This window comes from Biomphalaria glabrata, chromosome 8, assembly GCF_947242115.1.
Source record: "Biomphalaria glabrata chromosome 8, xgBioGlab47.1, whole genome shotgun sequence".
In the NCBI taxonomy this organism is placed as follows: Eukaryota; Metazoa; Mollusca; class Gastropoda; family Planorbidae; genus Biomphalaria; species Biomphalaria glabrata.
In genome coordinates this window covers 37,325,827-37,341,106 of record NC_074718.1, presented here as the reverse complement: position 1 = coordinate 37,341,106, position 15,280 = coordinate 37,325,827, and the positions used below count along the sequence as shown (strand labels likewise).

The 15,280-nt window shown below is 35.6% G+C and overlaps 1 protein-coding gene across 2 annotated transcripts in view; it reads right to left on the bottom strand.

The window, feature by feature from the left end:
- Positions 1 to 15,280, bottom strand: part of LOC106050404 (putative carbonic anhydrase-like protein 1) — a 77,124-nt gene that overhangs the window by 4,677 nt on the left and 57,167 nt on the right. For both annotated transcript variants that reach the window (XM_056039442.1, XM_056039441.1), the window contains exons 7-10: positions 6,444 to 6,510; positions 5,883 to 6,037; positions 2,155 to 2,283; positions 975 to 1,014 (exon numbers count right to left, since the gene is read on the bottom strand). In XM_056039442.1, coding sequence (XP_055895417.1) covers positions 975 to 1,014; positions 2,155 to 2,283; positions 5,883 to 6,037; positions 6,444 to 6,510 — 391 coding nt within the window. The remainder of the gene's footprint in view (positions 1 to 974; positions 1,015 to 2,154; positions 2,284 to 5,882; positions 6,038 to 6,443; positions 6,511 to 15,280) is intronic.

Sequence of the window (15,280 nt, the reverse complement as noted above, 5' to 3'; positions counted from 1 at the left end):
TTCTTTTAATGAAAACTAAAAAAAAATAAAAAAATATTGAAATCATGGTATGATAGTATGATATTTATTGTATAGTGATATATATTGTATAGTGTATAGTGATATATTTTGTGTTGTATATATATATATATTGTATATATTCCTTGTTCACGCCTGTTATTTTAAATCATATATGATATGAGAAAGTATTTAAAAATTCAACGCTAAGAAAAAATCAGGAGCTGGTGACCTGGGCAGCATCTAGCACGCGGTCTTATATACTTGCAAAACCAGCTATGCCGCTGATCTCAAACTGTATCAGGTATTTGTCGTTCATTTAGACCTAACAGCTACACAAAGGGTAAAGAGGTAGGGGACCACTGTATGAGTGACAACGTTCTAAGCACTAGCTTATACTCAGGCTTTCATCACATCACTACAATATAAGCCATATAGTGGCTCTACGACTGATAGGAAGCTTACATGAAGTCTTTCAATTCCATTTCAGGAAAATACATTTATCAAGAAGATGAGACTTAGTAGAGGACACACGCCCTATTTATGAGATATATCAATTGTATGAAGACACACCTTTAGTGACGTGGGTAAAAAAAAGAATAGACTTCGCTGGACAGGTCACCTTGATAGAATGTCAGAGAACAGAGGAGCAAAAATTGTATATTGGCAGAAACTAAAAAGCAGCTACCCAAAGGCAGCCCACGAATGCGATGGATTGATGATGTGGGGGTAGATCTACAACAGCTTGGGGTTCGGGTGTGGAGACGAAAGGCACTTGGGAGATCTGAATGGAGGAATGTGCAGAGGCCGGAGCCCTCGATGGACTGTAGCCGCCCATGAGATGGATGGATCGTATCTTATACACATTCGGGAAAAAAAGTCATATAAAATAAAAGTTTTAAATAATTTTTTTAAACTCTTAAGCGCCTTGATTTTACGATTTAATTACAAAGCCATATTATACATAGAAGACTTACCTTGATAAAACATGTCTCTCTCCATTGTACAGAGACGAGACTGAAATGGAATGGGTAAAGAGCATTAATGTCACTTTGATTTAGGGTTTTTAGGAACTTAACTTTTACATCATGGACAAAGAAAATAATTGTTAACGGCCAAAGAAATGTAGAGCCGGCATTAGTGTTTGAATTGTGTTTCATAATGGGATAAGTAAGAATTGTGTCGCATGAAGTCACTCTGAACTAAGGAAAGTCAAGTCAAGTGATAAGACCACGGTACATGGAAAGTATTGCAAAGACAAGACTGAAAATTCCAGGAACAAGAAAAATACAGAAAGATAGAATGAGAGTGAGACAAAGAGAGGTTGAGATAGAGAAAGAGAGAGGGGAGAGAAAGAGAGAGAGAGAGGTAGAAAGGAAGAGAGGGAGAGAGAAAGAGAGGGAGAGAAAGAGAGTGAGTGAGGGATGGGGATAGAGGGATGAAGAGAGAAAGAAAAAGGGAGAGATAGAGCGAGTGAGAACGAGAAAGAGCGAGTAAAAGATGGTATAATACCAAAGATTAGAAAGTTATCATAATAGAAGACACCATAGAAAATACTATTATCACGTGGCTAAATGTTGTTTGTTTACGATTGGTAAATGAGGTCCATTGGTTAGTATTTTTTTTGTCTCCCAAAGTACTGTTTTGTGAGGTGCAAAAAATTACTGTGTAAAGATTCACATTCATCCTAGAATGGGTGTGGGAGAAATAATGTGTTCAAACATTTTCACCAGACAGACAGACAGACGACATGAGTTGATAAAAGCTTTGTAAAGATTTAACTAGTCGAGATGTAAGTTAAAAAATCGACAGTAATAACAAGAATATAAATATTAAATATTTTAACGGAACACACCAACACAAAATATCAATCTATAAATAAATTAGCAAACAAATGAATCTAGAAGAGGAAACATAAACCTTGAAAATGTATAAACAAGATAATGTTTTCGATATAAAGATATAGATATTGATTTGATGATAGAGCCTTTTGTGATGCGCAAGACAAATCAAGTGGGAAGAAATATCACACAAAAGAGACAGGCCTAGATAGGAAGACAATCATTTCAGAGATGCCAGAGATGTCGTCAATAAAAGATATTGTTGGAGACAGCGGCCTGGGTTTGTGGGGTGAGTACCAGAAACGTGCGTTCTTACCCTTTTCTGTGAGTTAATATTGGTGCGGACAACTCGATGGTTCAACGGCATGAGTGGTCGAGCGTTGGACTCCAGTAACCAGGCTGGATCATTGTCTCGTCCGTTGTACAATACTCTCAGAGCGGACAGCTAGTGGTCAGCAGCGTGGGAATTAGAAAAAAGTAAAAAAAAAGACGCGTACATTATTGTAGGATTTCAGTTCACTTAGACTCACTGACCATTTAATAATGGCCATAAGATCGACCATTTATCGCTTCCCCCTTTGCTTCAGGATTCTGATTTTTAGGAGACTGACAACTGAGATGTCCAGTAGCTAGAACTAATAATGACAGGAGATGCCCACTAGCTAGAACTAATAATGATAGGAGATGGCCACTAGCTAGAACTAATAATGATAGGAGATGGCCACTAGCTAGAACTAATAATGATAGGAGATGGCCACTAGCTAGAACTAATAATGATAGGAGATGGCCACTAGCTAGAACTAATAATGATAGGAGATGTACCCCTTTACATTTTTTTCATCCAGAAATGTGATTCATGAGGCGAGGAGCTTGAGTGGTAAAGCGTTTGGACCATGAACCGAGGGATCCAGGCTTCGAATCCTGGTGAAGACTGGGACTTGTAATTTTGTTATCTTTAGGGCTCCTCTGAGTATTGGTACCTCTAATGGGTATTTAACATTGGTTGGGGAAATATGAAGTCTGTTGGTCTTTGTGCTGGCCACATGACACCCTTTTAAACCGGAAGCCACATAAACAGATGACCTTTAAATCATCTGCTCCATAGATAACAAGAAAAGGGAAAGCCTTTTAAAATAAGGTTCTCTTAAATCGAAATAAGATTAAACCTGGTTATATTGCAGTGAGATATGAGCTATCTATAGTCACGTGATATATGATACCAACACACACACACGTAGGAGAACACAAACACACACACACACTCACGCACTGCCGTATTTAGTTTTGAAAAGACACTAAGCCATTTGTTATATGGGGTCGTTTTGGGCCCAATATAAGATATTTTATGTAAATACTACATATTTCTTGGGGGGCCTATGATATAGCTTGCGTTGCGTAAAGGTTTAATTTGGCCCGCAAACACATTGACATTGACGTTATAAAAACTCATTTATTTGAATTTCTTTTTTTTTTCTTTTAATATTTTTTTTTATTTAAAAGTTCATTTTAACCCTTTCGTTTATTTTTTGTTTCTGTATTTTTGTGATCTTAGCTTTCACATAACGCACAGAACATATTTTACAATAGGGTTTGTTGGACTAGTCCGTTTCGTTTCTTTGATTAAAAAGTATTGAGCCGGAAGTCGCTTTTTTCCCTATATATCTTTGTATTTTTCAGTTCTTTTTTTAAATTAAACTGACATTAATATGCTATAATTATAATTATCTCTATGCTATAATAGAGAAAAAAATTATGCACAAAAATACGGGTAGTTGGGATATAACCCGATAGAGGCTATAAAAAGAAAAGACCTGAAACTAGCGCGTGAAACTACACATTTACAGTACTTTATTTGATGAGTATTTTACCCAAGATCTGTGTTGTTTTTTTAGGACTAGATTATTTTATGTACCCGGCATTTTCCGATACACAATTTCATACACAAAATAATTGTTGAAAAAAATTGTAGTGATTTTAAAATTTAAATGATTATTTAAAAAGGTGTTACTCTAATCAATTTTGAATATTCTTTTGTTATGAATGTCACTGTTTATTTTGTGTCTGTTCTAGTTTCTTAAATTTTTCTTGAGTAAAGTGGTCGTTTTTCTCCTAATGGGTATACCTGATTTCTCCAAGCAGCCTTTGTAAAATATCGGTCCTAAATAATGCTATGTTTATAAACGAAAAATCGCACGGCTGCATTATGATGAATGTACGTGTTAATTCAATATTTTTTATATTACTAGGTAACTATAAATAACCGCATAAATAGACGTAAGTTTAATTTTTTTTTCTGTTAGATAAAGTCATATGGCAAATTTTTTGTTTATATCCTAATTCTAAAGGAATAATAATGGAATTATACAGTAAAAATAATCACTAAGTTTTTCTTTTAATAGTTTTGAAAGTCTAACTGAGTTTGTGTTTTTGCAGATGTACACAAGCTACACTATGAGTCAGTCCATCTCTTCTAATTGTTTAGAAATGAGTGTAAAAATGTAGGCTTCGATATTTTTAGCCGAATTTAAGAAGTTACAAACTTCAAACAACTAATATATTGCCTCTTCCATAAAACTTTGAACTTGAAAAATAAATTTATCCAATGCTCGAAATCCTGCTTGTATACTTAGGCCCTATTTAAATTGATCAGGTATCAATGTATTAAGTAGCAATAACCCCGGAAAAAAAATTAAATGAAAGAAGATTGAGATATACATAAATTTTTGTGACGGTACGCACCGGTACGGGGTACCGGCACCTTTTTTCAATGTCTGGAAAAATGATTACTTTTCTTGTAATTCAACGTTAATTGTTAATTTATTATTAGTTGAAAGTTAGGCAATCTATCACTGAGTACCGGAGCCTCTTCTTTATTTTTACAAAAAAAAAAAAGCACTTTATATACTTTCAGCCGACATGCCTTATTATTAAAAACACCTCTATGTGAACTTCTCAATCATCTAGAGTCTTAGACAGTCATTATTTTAGACTAGATTTAAGTAGAGTCTAGACTTAGATTTACTAGGCCTATTATTATAAAAAAAAATAATCAATCATTATAGACATCATTCGCAATTGTATTATTATGTCTAGGCATTGAAAAGTAAATCTATTAATAAACTATAATAGATCTAATTCTAAGTACTAACTTATTAAATACGTCATTATAAGTAGAAGTATTATAATGAATATTGTATAGATCAAGATTGACTAGATTATAGATAGATCTATAGATAATTTCTAGTTTAGTAGATTATAGATAGATCTATAGATAATTTCTAGTTTAGTAGATTAAGTATAGAGTATAGTAAACGTATTACGTATTATTAGATCTATGTCTTATGTCTATATCTAATAATCTAATAATTAAAAAACTGTAGTCTTCATTAATATCTAGACTTTTTTCTAATAAAAACTGACTATAGGCATAGCATAGGCTAGACTCGGCAATCTAGTCTCAAGATAGAATCTATACTATTACTAGATCTATTCGATTTTTATATATAGATCTAGACTAGAATTGGATTATAGATCTAAATATACTAATGGAGAGATGATATGAGGTGTTAGCTAATAGCGTTGCACAAGAAACAAACCTAGGTTTTTCTAAACTCTAGTACTTGGTATGTAATAGTAAAACAGCACCTACCTAAATAAATCGTAACTAGCAATCAAAAACCTATATTTATTGTAGTATATATAGGTCTGTGGTTGTATTTTAAATAGCCTTCGTAACTTCTTCTATAGAGAAATGACTTTTGTAAGTTCTTTTACTGAAAATTGGGCTATTCGCGTCTGACACATATATAATTTTTATGTTCAGCAACAAACCCTATTGTGTCAGAAATTATGCATAATTTACATGAACTTATTATAATGTGCCTAGACTTAGTCGGGTAAATAATTGATTTAGGGGAGTATTTAAACTTTATAGAAATGTAGACTAGATGGTCGAGATATCAGCAGGAAAAATGTTCCTTAATCCACACAGCCTGTCGTCCCCTAAAGCCTTTGCCCCATTTAGCATGAAATAAAACTATTTACCTGCTCTTTACTGATCCTAAGCGGTTTGTTGAGCAGGATCCACGTGACCGTCTCATAGCAACCAGGCTGCGTCAAGGATCCATCATACGTGACGTACTCTGTAGTCTTAGGCAAGAGATGGTCCATGGAGAGATCTCTCACCTGCGCCTTATTGTCTGAAGGACAGAAAGAGAATATAGACATCCTGTACGATATTATTAGATTATGCGTAAACAACTAGACCATAATAAAATACAGTCGTGACGGTCAGCTGTTATGCGTGCAGTCAAGCGTGACACTATACATTTCCTAAATTCCTTAATGAGAAGATCATCATCAACAAACTCCATTTGAGTGAGGGCTTGAGAGGCTCAAATCCTCTCTTGCAAAAGCCCTGGACAGAAACACCACCATACAGGTGGAGATTTTTTGGTTTCCCAGACCTGTCGAGACGGAGATCAGCAAGTCTGGGGCAGCCGAAAAGAATAGACGATAAAGGAGTTGTTGTTGTCTCAATGGTGAAACACAGAACTCACTATTTAAATTGATTTCTAAATAGATGAACTGACACTCTGTACTTACCTCTATGCTGTAGTCGATGTAATTCTTGAGATATACAGTAGAAATATTTATTATGTTCTTTACCCAGCTGTCAAATAGAACAGGAAAGGGTTTTAGGTACAAAAAGATAAAAAAAAAATAATTGTAATAACACATTTACAGTCAAATAAAAGATATGGTTGGAGACAACGGTATGTCCTGGGGCCGGCCTGGGCTTGTGTGGTCAGTACTTCAACACGTTATTTCTAGCACACCCATTCTCCCATATATAATTATTTATTGTACTTAACATAACATGAATCAATTAAAAAAAAATTAATCAATTAATTATCGTGTTTGATATCGTATAAGGGAAATAAATTCTACTTTATTGAGTGAACTAGTATTAATTACGGAGTTATCTATCTTAAATAAAAAGCTTTGTTTTTTTTAAAGGATTTTTTCATATTTTGGTTGTTGTAGAATGCTATGAACAGAATCCATACAAATAAACAATCAATTGTTTCAGCTACTGTATTGCCCAATGTTGTTTAGTCTTTTTAAAAAAACACATTGTTAGGCCTATTCATGAAATATAAATAGTTTTTAATTAAGCGCATGGTAGCCGTTACATTTTATCGCCATTTCACAAGGTCCTCAGGGCTTGCAAGGAACTTCCTTCAGGGAACAGTACCAGAAAAAAAGAAGAGGCAGACAGAGAAAGTGATGGGAAAACAACATAAAAGAATGGACGGGCCTGCCATTCAAGGCAAAAAACAGAATTGGAGAAAGATGGTCGACATATCTTTTGTTGCGCCCCAACTGTTCAAAATACTAATGGATAGGTGAAGGCGAGCCCTGGAAGAGATACCGGAAAAATTATTCGAAATTCAAAATTTTAATTTCCCCGAACTCAGCTTCCCAAAGGTACCTGACCTGGGTAAGTAAATGTGTTGATCACCCTCGTTAGCCACTAGCTTAAGAGCTGACCAGCTTAATACGATGTGGACTCTCGAAGGGACGTCAAGATCTGGTATTGGTTACTTGTATACTTGTAATAGATAACCATCACCACAGTTCAGTACATTATAATTTGGATTATAAAATGTTTGCATTTTTATTTATTGTCAAAGACTAAAGAAAGTCAAAATATTTGTTGAAAAAAAGTATTTTAACTCGTAATTATTTTCGGCGTTCAGGTTGAATTATTCATTTTTTTCTATTTGTATTTCACTAGCCTCTTAGGGTTAAACTTCCACAACGTTTTTCTTTTAAGTAGAAAATGTTATAATTGGTAGAGATTAATGCGTGCCCTTTTTATATAACACAAAATAAAGTTTATAAACCCAAAATGTAAGTTCATTTAATGGGGTCAAATCAACGCTGGCATCGTCAATCAGGACAGAAAGAGTTGCTAGAAACATTGACAGTAAAAGCCCAGTGAGTCAAATTTAGATTTGTTTCCATACGTTGATGTCATTCATTGGTTGATATTCGAACAATAAATGAATCTTAAAACTTTACTATACACTACTGTAACTAAACACAGCTTTATAGTATTGTGTAATGTCTAGATGTCTTTAAAAATATATGCATTGTCCTTTATTCCTTGTTTGTCTAAATTCTGATGCACAGCACAATTCCATTTTTAAACAAAATTTAAATCCCTTTCAAATCCTATGTGCTATACTTATTTATAATCGCTTTGGCTTTTTTTTTCTTTTGTAGTGAAACCTGGCACCTTAAAAGCTCATCACTTTTTTTCTCCAACCGGAAACAACTTAAACCATCCATCGTGTCGGCCGTGACTTAGGTCCTGCACCAATAGATGGCGCGTCCATCGGCACGAGACAAGATTGTAATCATTTCCGGTTATCTGAAAACCTGTTAATGATTTGTTGACTGGTGGTCGCGTTAAAAAAAACCCAGAGTCGAATGACTCATGTCATGGAATCACGGAAACCCAGTGTGTCACGATGTCATGTTTTTTTTGTTATTTTGTTTTTGTTGGGGTGTGTCTGTGTGTTCCAATGTTTTAGTTAGAGATGAACTCAAGTCTCCAGCAGCCATGGAAGAATGTTGACAGGCAGACTGAATAACATAGATAAAAACAAATAGGGATAAAAATGCACAACAATAAATGTGAAACTCGAATAGAAAAACATATAGAGATTAATAGAAAAAAAGTAGAAGACAAAACAACAACAGAAAAACGTCCTGGTTGAAATAACTTGTATTTATTCGTCGGAACGTGAATTTTGAAAACGTTATCAAGCAGTGCACTAAAAAAAAATAAGAAGAAAAGAAACAAAACAAAAACTATTTAAAATACAGAAACAATATTGAATGTCCCATTGCGTACTACGTCATACATTTATGTGCATTCTGTAAGTTCATGGTTCAAAAACTTTGATCTTATAGATTACAGACGTTATTTCAAAAGAGAAGATAATTACGTCCTACGCATGTGGCTCCTCCCCTAAATGAAAAAAAAAATTTCGTTCTCGACCCCCTTATTCAGCTAGAGACAGGAAGGAGCGCTATAAGCTCACAGAGCGCTGTAAGCTCCCAGAGTAGGGTCCGAAAGAATTTCAGAATGTAGAAAAAAAAAGAAAAGAAACTAAGAGATATAATTATAACACAATCTTCCGGTGTATACCAGAAGAATTTCTTACTGAAGTCAGTATTGGAGATGCAGCATCCAACAAGAGAGTACAACACTCCCCAACAGGGTCCAATGACCCCGGCGCCTAGCAGTTTTCTGTGTTCTAAGCTTCAAAACGTTTTTTCCATTGACGTCTACAAATTTTTTTTTCTCACAGTAAGAAGTAATAAAGTAAAAGTAAAGTACTCCTTTCAGACATTACGATCTATATGGCAACAAATGTCAAGGTCAGCTGTGTGTATTGCCGACGATTGGAGATTATGTCACGTGACCAGCGAAACGCATGTAAAAAAAATGTTAAAATAAATAAAGGTGTGGGGAGACCGATTTTCAAGTGTTTTCTTGCAATCCTATAGCACTATTCATCGTGGTAAGAAAAATATCGCAAGTCAAATAACGTCTAATAAAAAATGAAGCATCTCTGACCAACATTCGAGGTAATAATACCACAATAGCACACGTACGTCTGTAATAAGAGATCATCTTTGTGGTGTTTAGATAAACCTTGTCGCGGACCTTTTTTTTTTTTTTTGCACAAAAGCCGTCAACAAGAAATTCGCAAAGAATCACGTTAGCGTTGACGTTTTGAAAAGACTTCTTCACAGTTTTAAGTGGATATTGTTACAGATGCCTCTCGTGATAACGGTATACATTTTAAATTAATTTAATAGGTCTTTTCTTTAACTATTTACATATTTTAATAACATTTACTAGGGTATTATTCAAACATGGATTGATTATTAACATTTAATTTTTTTAATCACTTGTTATAAACATATTGAGTTTTAAATGTATGGTTTAAATCAGTGATTCCCAAAGTGGTCTATATAGACCCCCAGGGGTCTACGAAGACTTCCAAGGGGTCTACGAAAGGGAAAACATAAATTGGGGGTCTATGAGATGTCCACGGGGGTCTACGATAATAGACTTCTTTTAAACAGGTCGTGACTTTAATTTAACATCAAATTAATTTAATTCTTTTATACACTAATATATGATTTGTTGATTTGTACCCGAGTTAATCCTTTAAACATTTATCCAGCTATTCAAACGAAAAATTGTTATATTTAATTTCAATACTTATTTAACTAGCTTAATTTTGTCTACATGTAGCTAATGTTTAACAAAAAGAATGTAGACTGTAGAGCGTTGATTATTTAAAATTGGGATTTATTCTTTCCTGTCATACTAATTGCCTTTTTATAACGATATGAAACCAATGACGCAGGAAGATCATTTGAGACAATGCCACCCTTGCTGGACTCCCCTCCAGCCAATAAGACAAATTTAGTGTGTGACAAAAATGAGTAATCTAAATGCAAAGACATTGCAATGTAAACATCGTACCTTTTTTTTTTAAAAAAGTTATTCGAATGGATGGTTTTAAGGTCATACGATGTGAATTAGTGGGCATTGGCATCGTATTGGTTTCAAAATCAACCACCGCAAGAAAACAAAGAAACAAACAAACTTTGAATGGATGGTTTTAAGGTCATACGATGTGAATTAGTGGGCATTGGCATCGTATTGGTTTCAAAATCAACCACCGCAAGAAAACAAAGAAACAAACAAACTTTGAATGGATGGTTTTAAGGTCATACGATGTGAATTAGTGGGCATTGGCATCGTATTGGTTTCAAAATCAACCACCGCAAGAAAACAAAGAAACAAACAAACTTTGAATGGATGGTTTTGAGGTCATACGATGAGAATGTATGGGCATTGGCATCGTATTGGTTTCAAAATCAACCACCGCAAGAAAACAAAGAAACAAACAAACTTTGAATGGATGGTTTTGAGGTCATACGATGAGAATGTATGGGCATTGGCATTGTATTGGTTTCAAAATCAACCACCGCAAGAAAACAAAGAAACAAACAAACTTTGAATGGATGGTTTTGAGGTCATACGATGAGAATGTATGGGCATTGGCATCGTATTGGTTTCAAAATCAACCACCGCAAGAAAACAAAGAAACAAACAAACTTTGAATGGATGGTTTTGAGGTCATACGATGAGAATGTATGGGCATTGGAATCGTATTGGTTTCAAAATCAACCACCGCTGGAATCCGCTATCGGAATAATTTAAATAGGCACTCGCTGAACCTCCAAGAAAACATTTAACATCAATATTTCATTTAGTATGGGGATCCAACCCAGGACTTGTGTGACAGGCTCGAGCTAAATGGGAGATAGCATAAACACGACTTGGTGTTGGACCGAATTGATGTTGGAAATCAAGTGCCAGTGCTTCTTGTGACTGAATTAGTGACAGTATTATAAGCGCACATTCTTAAAAGCACGAGATAAAACATTATTAATTAATATCTATTCGTTTTAAGACACATTAGGAAGTAATATGTAAGCATGTAGTTTTGTTAAGTTAAATTTTAATTTAGGTGATGGCCAGAGACTGTAGATGTATACGACGTAGCCACTGCCTGCTACACAAGTAAATATCACACCAGTACTGCGAGGACTATAGGATGTAACCACTGCCTGTTACACAAGTAAATATCACACCAGTACTGCGAGGACTATAGGATGTAACCACTGCCTGCTACACAAGTAAATATCACACCAGTACTGCGAGGACTATAGGATGTAACCACTGCCTGCTACACAAGTAAATATCACACCAGTACTGCGAGGACTATAGGATGTAACCACTGCCTGCTACACAAGTAAATATCACACCAGTACTGCGAGGACTATAGGATGTAACCACTGCCTGCTACACAAGTAAATATCACACCAATACTGCGAGGACTATAGGATGTAACCACTGCTTGCTACACAAGTAAATATCACACCAGTACTGCGAGGACTATAGGATGTAACCACTGCCTGCTACAAAAGTAAATATCACACTAGTACTCCGGGTTCAAGAACATCTTGATGGGCTCCTCTCCAGCCAATAAGACAAATTTAGTGTGTGACAAAAAATGAGTAAACTAAATGTAAAGACATTCCAATGTAAAGATCGTACCTTTTTCTTTAAAAAAGTAATGATGTCATAACGTTTGATTCAGATAGGACTGCATATAAGTAATAGTGTCTTAAAAGTCAATGTTTTTACAACTTCTTAACAGAGTTAAACTACTTAAAAGTGTTTCAAATGAACAAACAAATGTTCTTCTTAAGTTCTAATGTGGGCTCCAACTGGCCTTGAGGCATGGGCCCAAGCGTAATGAGCTCCTTCGCGCCATGGTTGCTACGCCACAGCTGTGGGCCCATATTGCTTGTGGGCCCGTGTTCATTGAACCCCTTCGCGCCATGGATGCTACGCCACTGTACATAAAGCAAATTAATTAATTGATTGAATAATATTTAATGTTTGAAGGACTACTTCATAGAACAACAAAATCCTATATGAAACATTCATCCGTAGCAACGGATAATAGATGTGCAAAAAAAAAAAACAAAAAAAAAACATTTCCAGTGTATTTGGTGATTCCAGTAAAAATATAAATTGTTATTTTAATTAGTTTCAATTTGAATTTTATCAATAAAAATAGATCTCTATAACTTCATGTGTAGCTTTAAATTAGTTTTTCACTCTTTAACTCACTACAGTTAGAAATTTGATTTAAATTTTTTTTGATGAATTGGCAAAAATCCAATACAAGTTAAGTAGGGGGTCTACCGAAAACCAGAAAACATGGCAAGGGGTCTACCAGACAAAAAAGTTTGGAAACCACTGGTTTAAATGGACTTCTAGCTCTATATGTGTTGTTAAGTTTAAACAAACATAGTTCTGGGTGTGATCTGATAGGGGGTAGTTCAACTTGACTAACTCCGCCATCTGCCGGTCCCAAGCCCGGGTGAGAAAAGAGGAGGGATTGGCGTGTGGCTAGCGACCCCACTTTGTCAAACCACAATTGCTACAGAAACGGCAAACTTGACACATAAAGAAAACTAAACATGCGGCGAGGGCGGCCAACCACCGATGACGGTATTGGATCAAACCCAAATGGACCTCCAATGCCCAATACATGGCAAGCCCTTCAACGCAAAGAAACCGACCCTTATAGGTAGATGGAATGTCAGAACCCTGAACCAATGCGGTAAACTGGCCCAACTCTTAAAAGAGTTTGACTCTTACCGGCTGGACATCCTTGGGATCTGCAAGATGCGGGGGACATCAAGTGAATCATGGCAAGACCTTAATATATTCAGGACACGATACGGAGCACATTGGTGGTGTAGGCATTATCATGTCAAAATAGCAGCTTCAGCGCTAATTGCCTGGAAGATAGTCAGCGACCGCATCATTACAGCTCGATTCCAAGCAAACCAAATCAATATTACTACCATCTATAAGTATATGCCCCTACAGAGGATGCAGAAGATACCATCAAAGATAATTTCTATAATCAACTTCAAACAACGCTTGATGAAACACCCACTGATGACCTAATTCTACTGACGAGAGACTTTAACGCCAAAACCAATCCCAACTGAACTGGCTTTGAATACGTAATGGGACCATATGGCTCAGTTGAAAACATCTGTGATAGTGATTTCTCTCTGCGCATCCAACAGCCTTTCAATTGAAAACACATAAAAGACCAGGTGGGAAGAGGCTTCAGACATTGCCAGTGACAGATCTTTGTGGCGACAGCTTGCCGCCCAATGCGCCGAAAGTTGCGGGAGGACCAAAGTCTAAGTAAGTCAATTTGACTACTTGTTATAAACATTTTGTTGAGTTTTAAAACTTATAACTGAGTGAGATCTGTAAGCTTTAAATCGGAAACTAGTTATGTTAAGCTGTTTTAAAGTAACTAAAATCTATGTTTGATCTGTCAAAAAGCTTCAAATTGGTAACATACTGCACACAATTATCTTGCATTTACTACTCAGCTTAGAGCTATACACTCAAAATGGACAGAATTAGAGCAAAGAAAATGTACAGAACATTGACACTATTCAAGCGGCCATCGGAATGAAATGTGGCTACATGTGTTTGCCGATTTACGAATGACCAAAAACAGAGACAAAACTTAGTGCTACGGAAAGACATAAACACAATTAGACCTTGAGAAACCAAGACAGAAAGTGGTGTTAGATCACTTTAGTACTGACACCTAGACTAATATATTCTAGTGTTATAACAGTCCTTATACTCATGTCTTCTTACTTCAAGACAAGGGGGATATAGATAGATAGATAGATAGATAGATAGATAGATAGATAGATAGATAGATAGATAGATAGATAGATAGATAGATAGATAGATAGATAGATAGATAGATAGATGGGTCATGGGTGGGTGGATGGGTGGATACATAGATAGATAGATGGGTCATGGGTGGGTGGATGGGTGGATACATAGATAGATGGGTCATGGATGGGTGGGTCGATAGATAGATAGATAGATAGATAGATAGATAGATAGATAGATAGATAGATAGATAGATAGATAGATAGATAGATAGATAGATAGATAGATAGATGGGTCATGTGTGGGTGGATGGGTGGATACATAGATAGATGGGTCATGGATGGGTGGGTCGATAGATAGATAGATAGATAGATAGATAGATAGATAGATAGATAGATAGATAGATAGATAGATAGATAGATAGATAGATAGATAGATAGATAGATATAGATAGATGGGTCATTGGTGGGTGGGTGGATACATAGATAGATAGATAGATAGATAGATAGATAGATAGATAGATAGATAGATAGATAGATAGATAGATAGATAGATAGATAGATAGATAGATAGATAGATAGATAGATAGATAGATAGATAGATGGGTCATGGGTGGGTGGGTGGATACATAGATAGATAGATTGGTTATGGGTGGGTGGATGGGTGGATACATAGATAGATAGATGGGTCATGTGTGGGTGGATGGGTGGATACATAGATAGATGGGTCATGGATGGGTGGGTCGATAGATAGATAGATAGATAGATAGATAGATAGATAGATAGATAGATAGATAGATAGATAGATAGATAGATAGATAGATAGATAGATAGATAGATAGATGGGTCATGTGTGGGTGGATGGGTGGATACATAGATAGATGGGTCATGGATGGGTGGGTCGATAGATAGATAGATAGATAGATAGATAGATAGATAGATAGATAGATAGATAGATAGATAGATAGATAGATATAGATAGATGGGTCATTGGTGGGTGGGTGGATACATAGATAGATAGATAGATAGATAGATAGATAGATAGATAG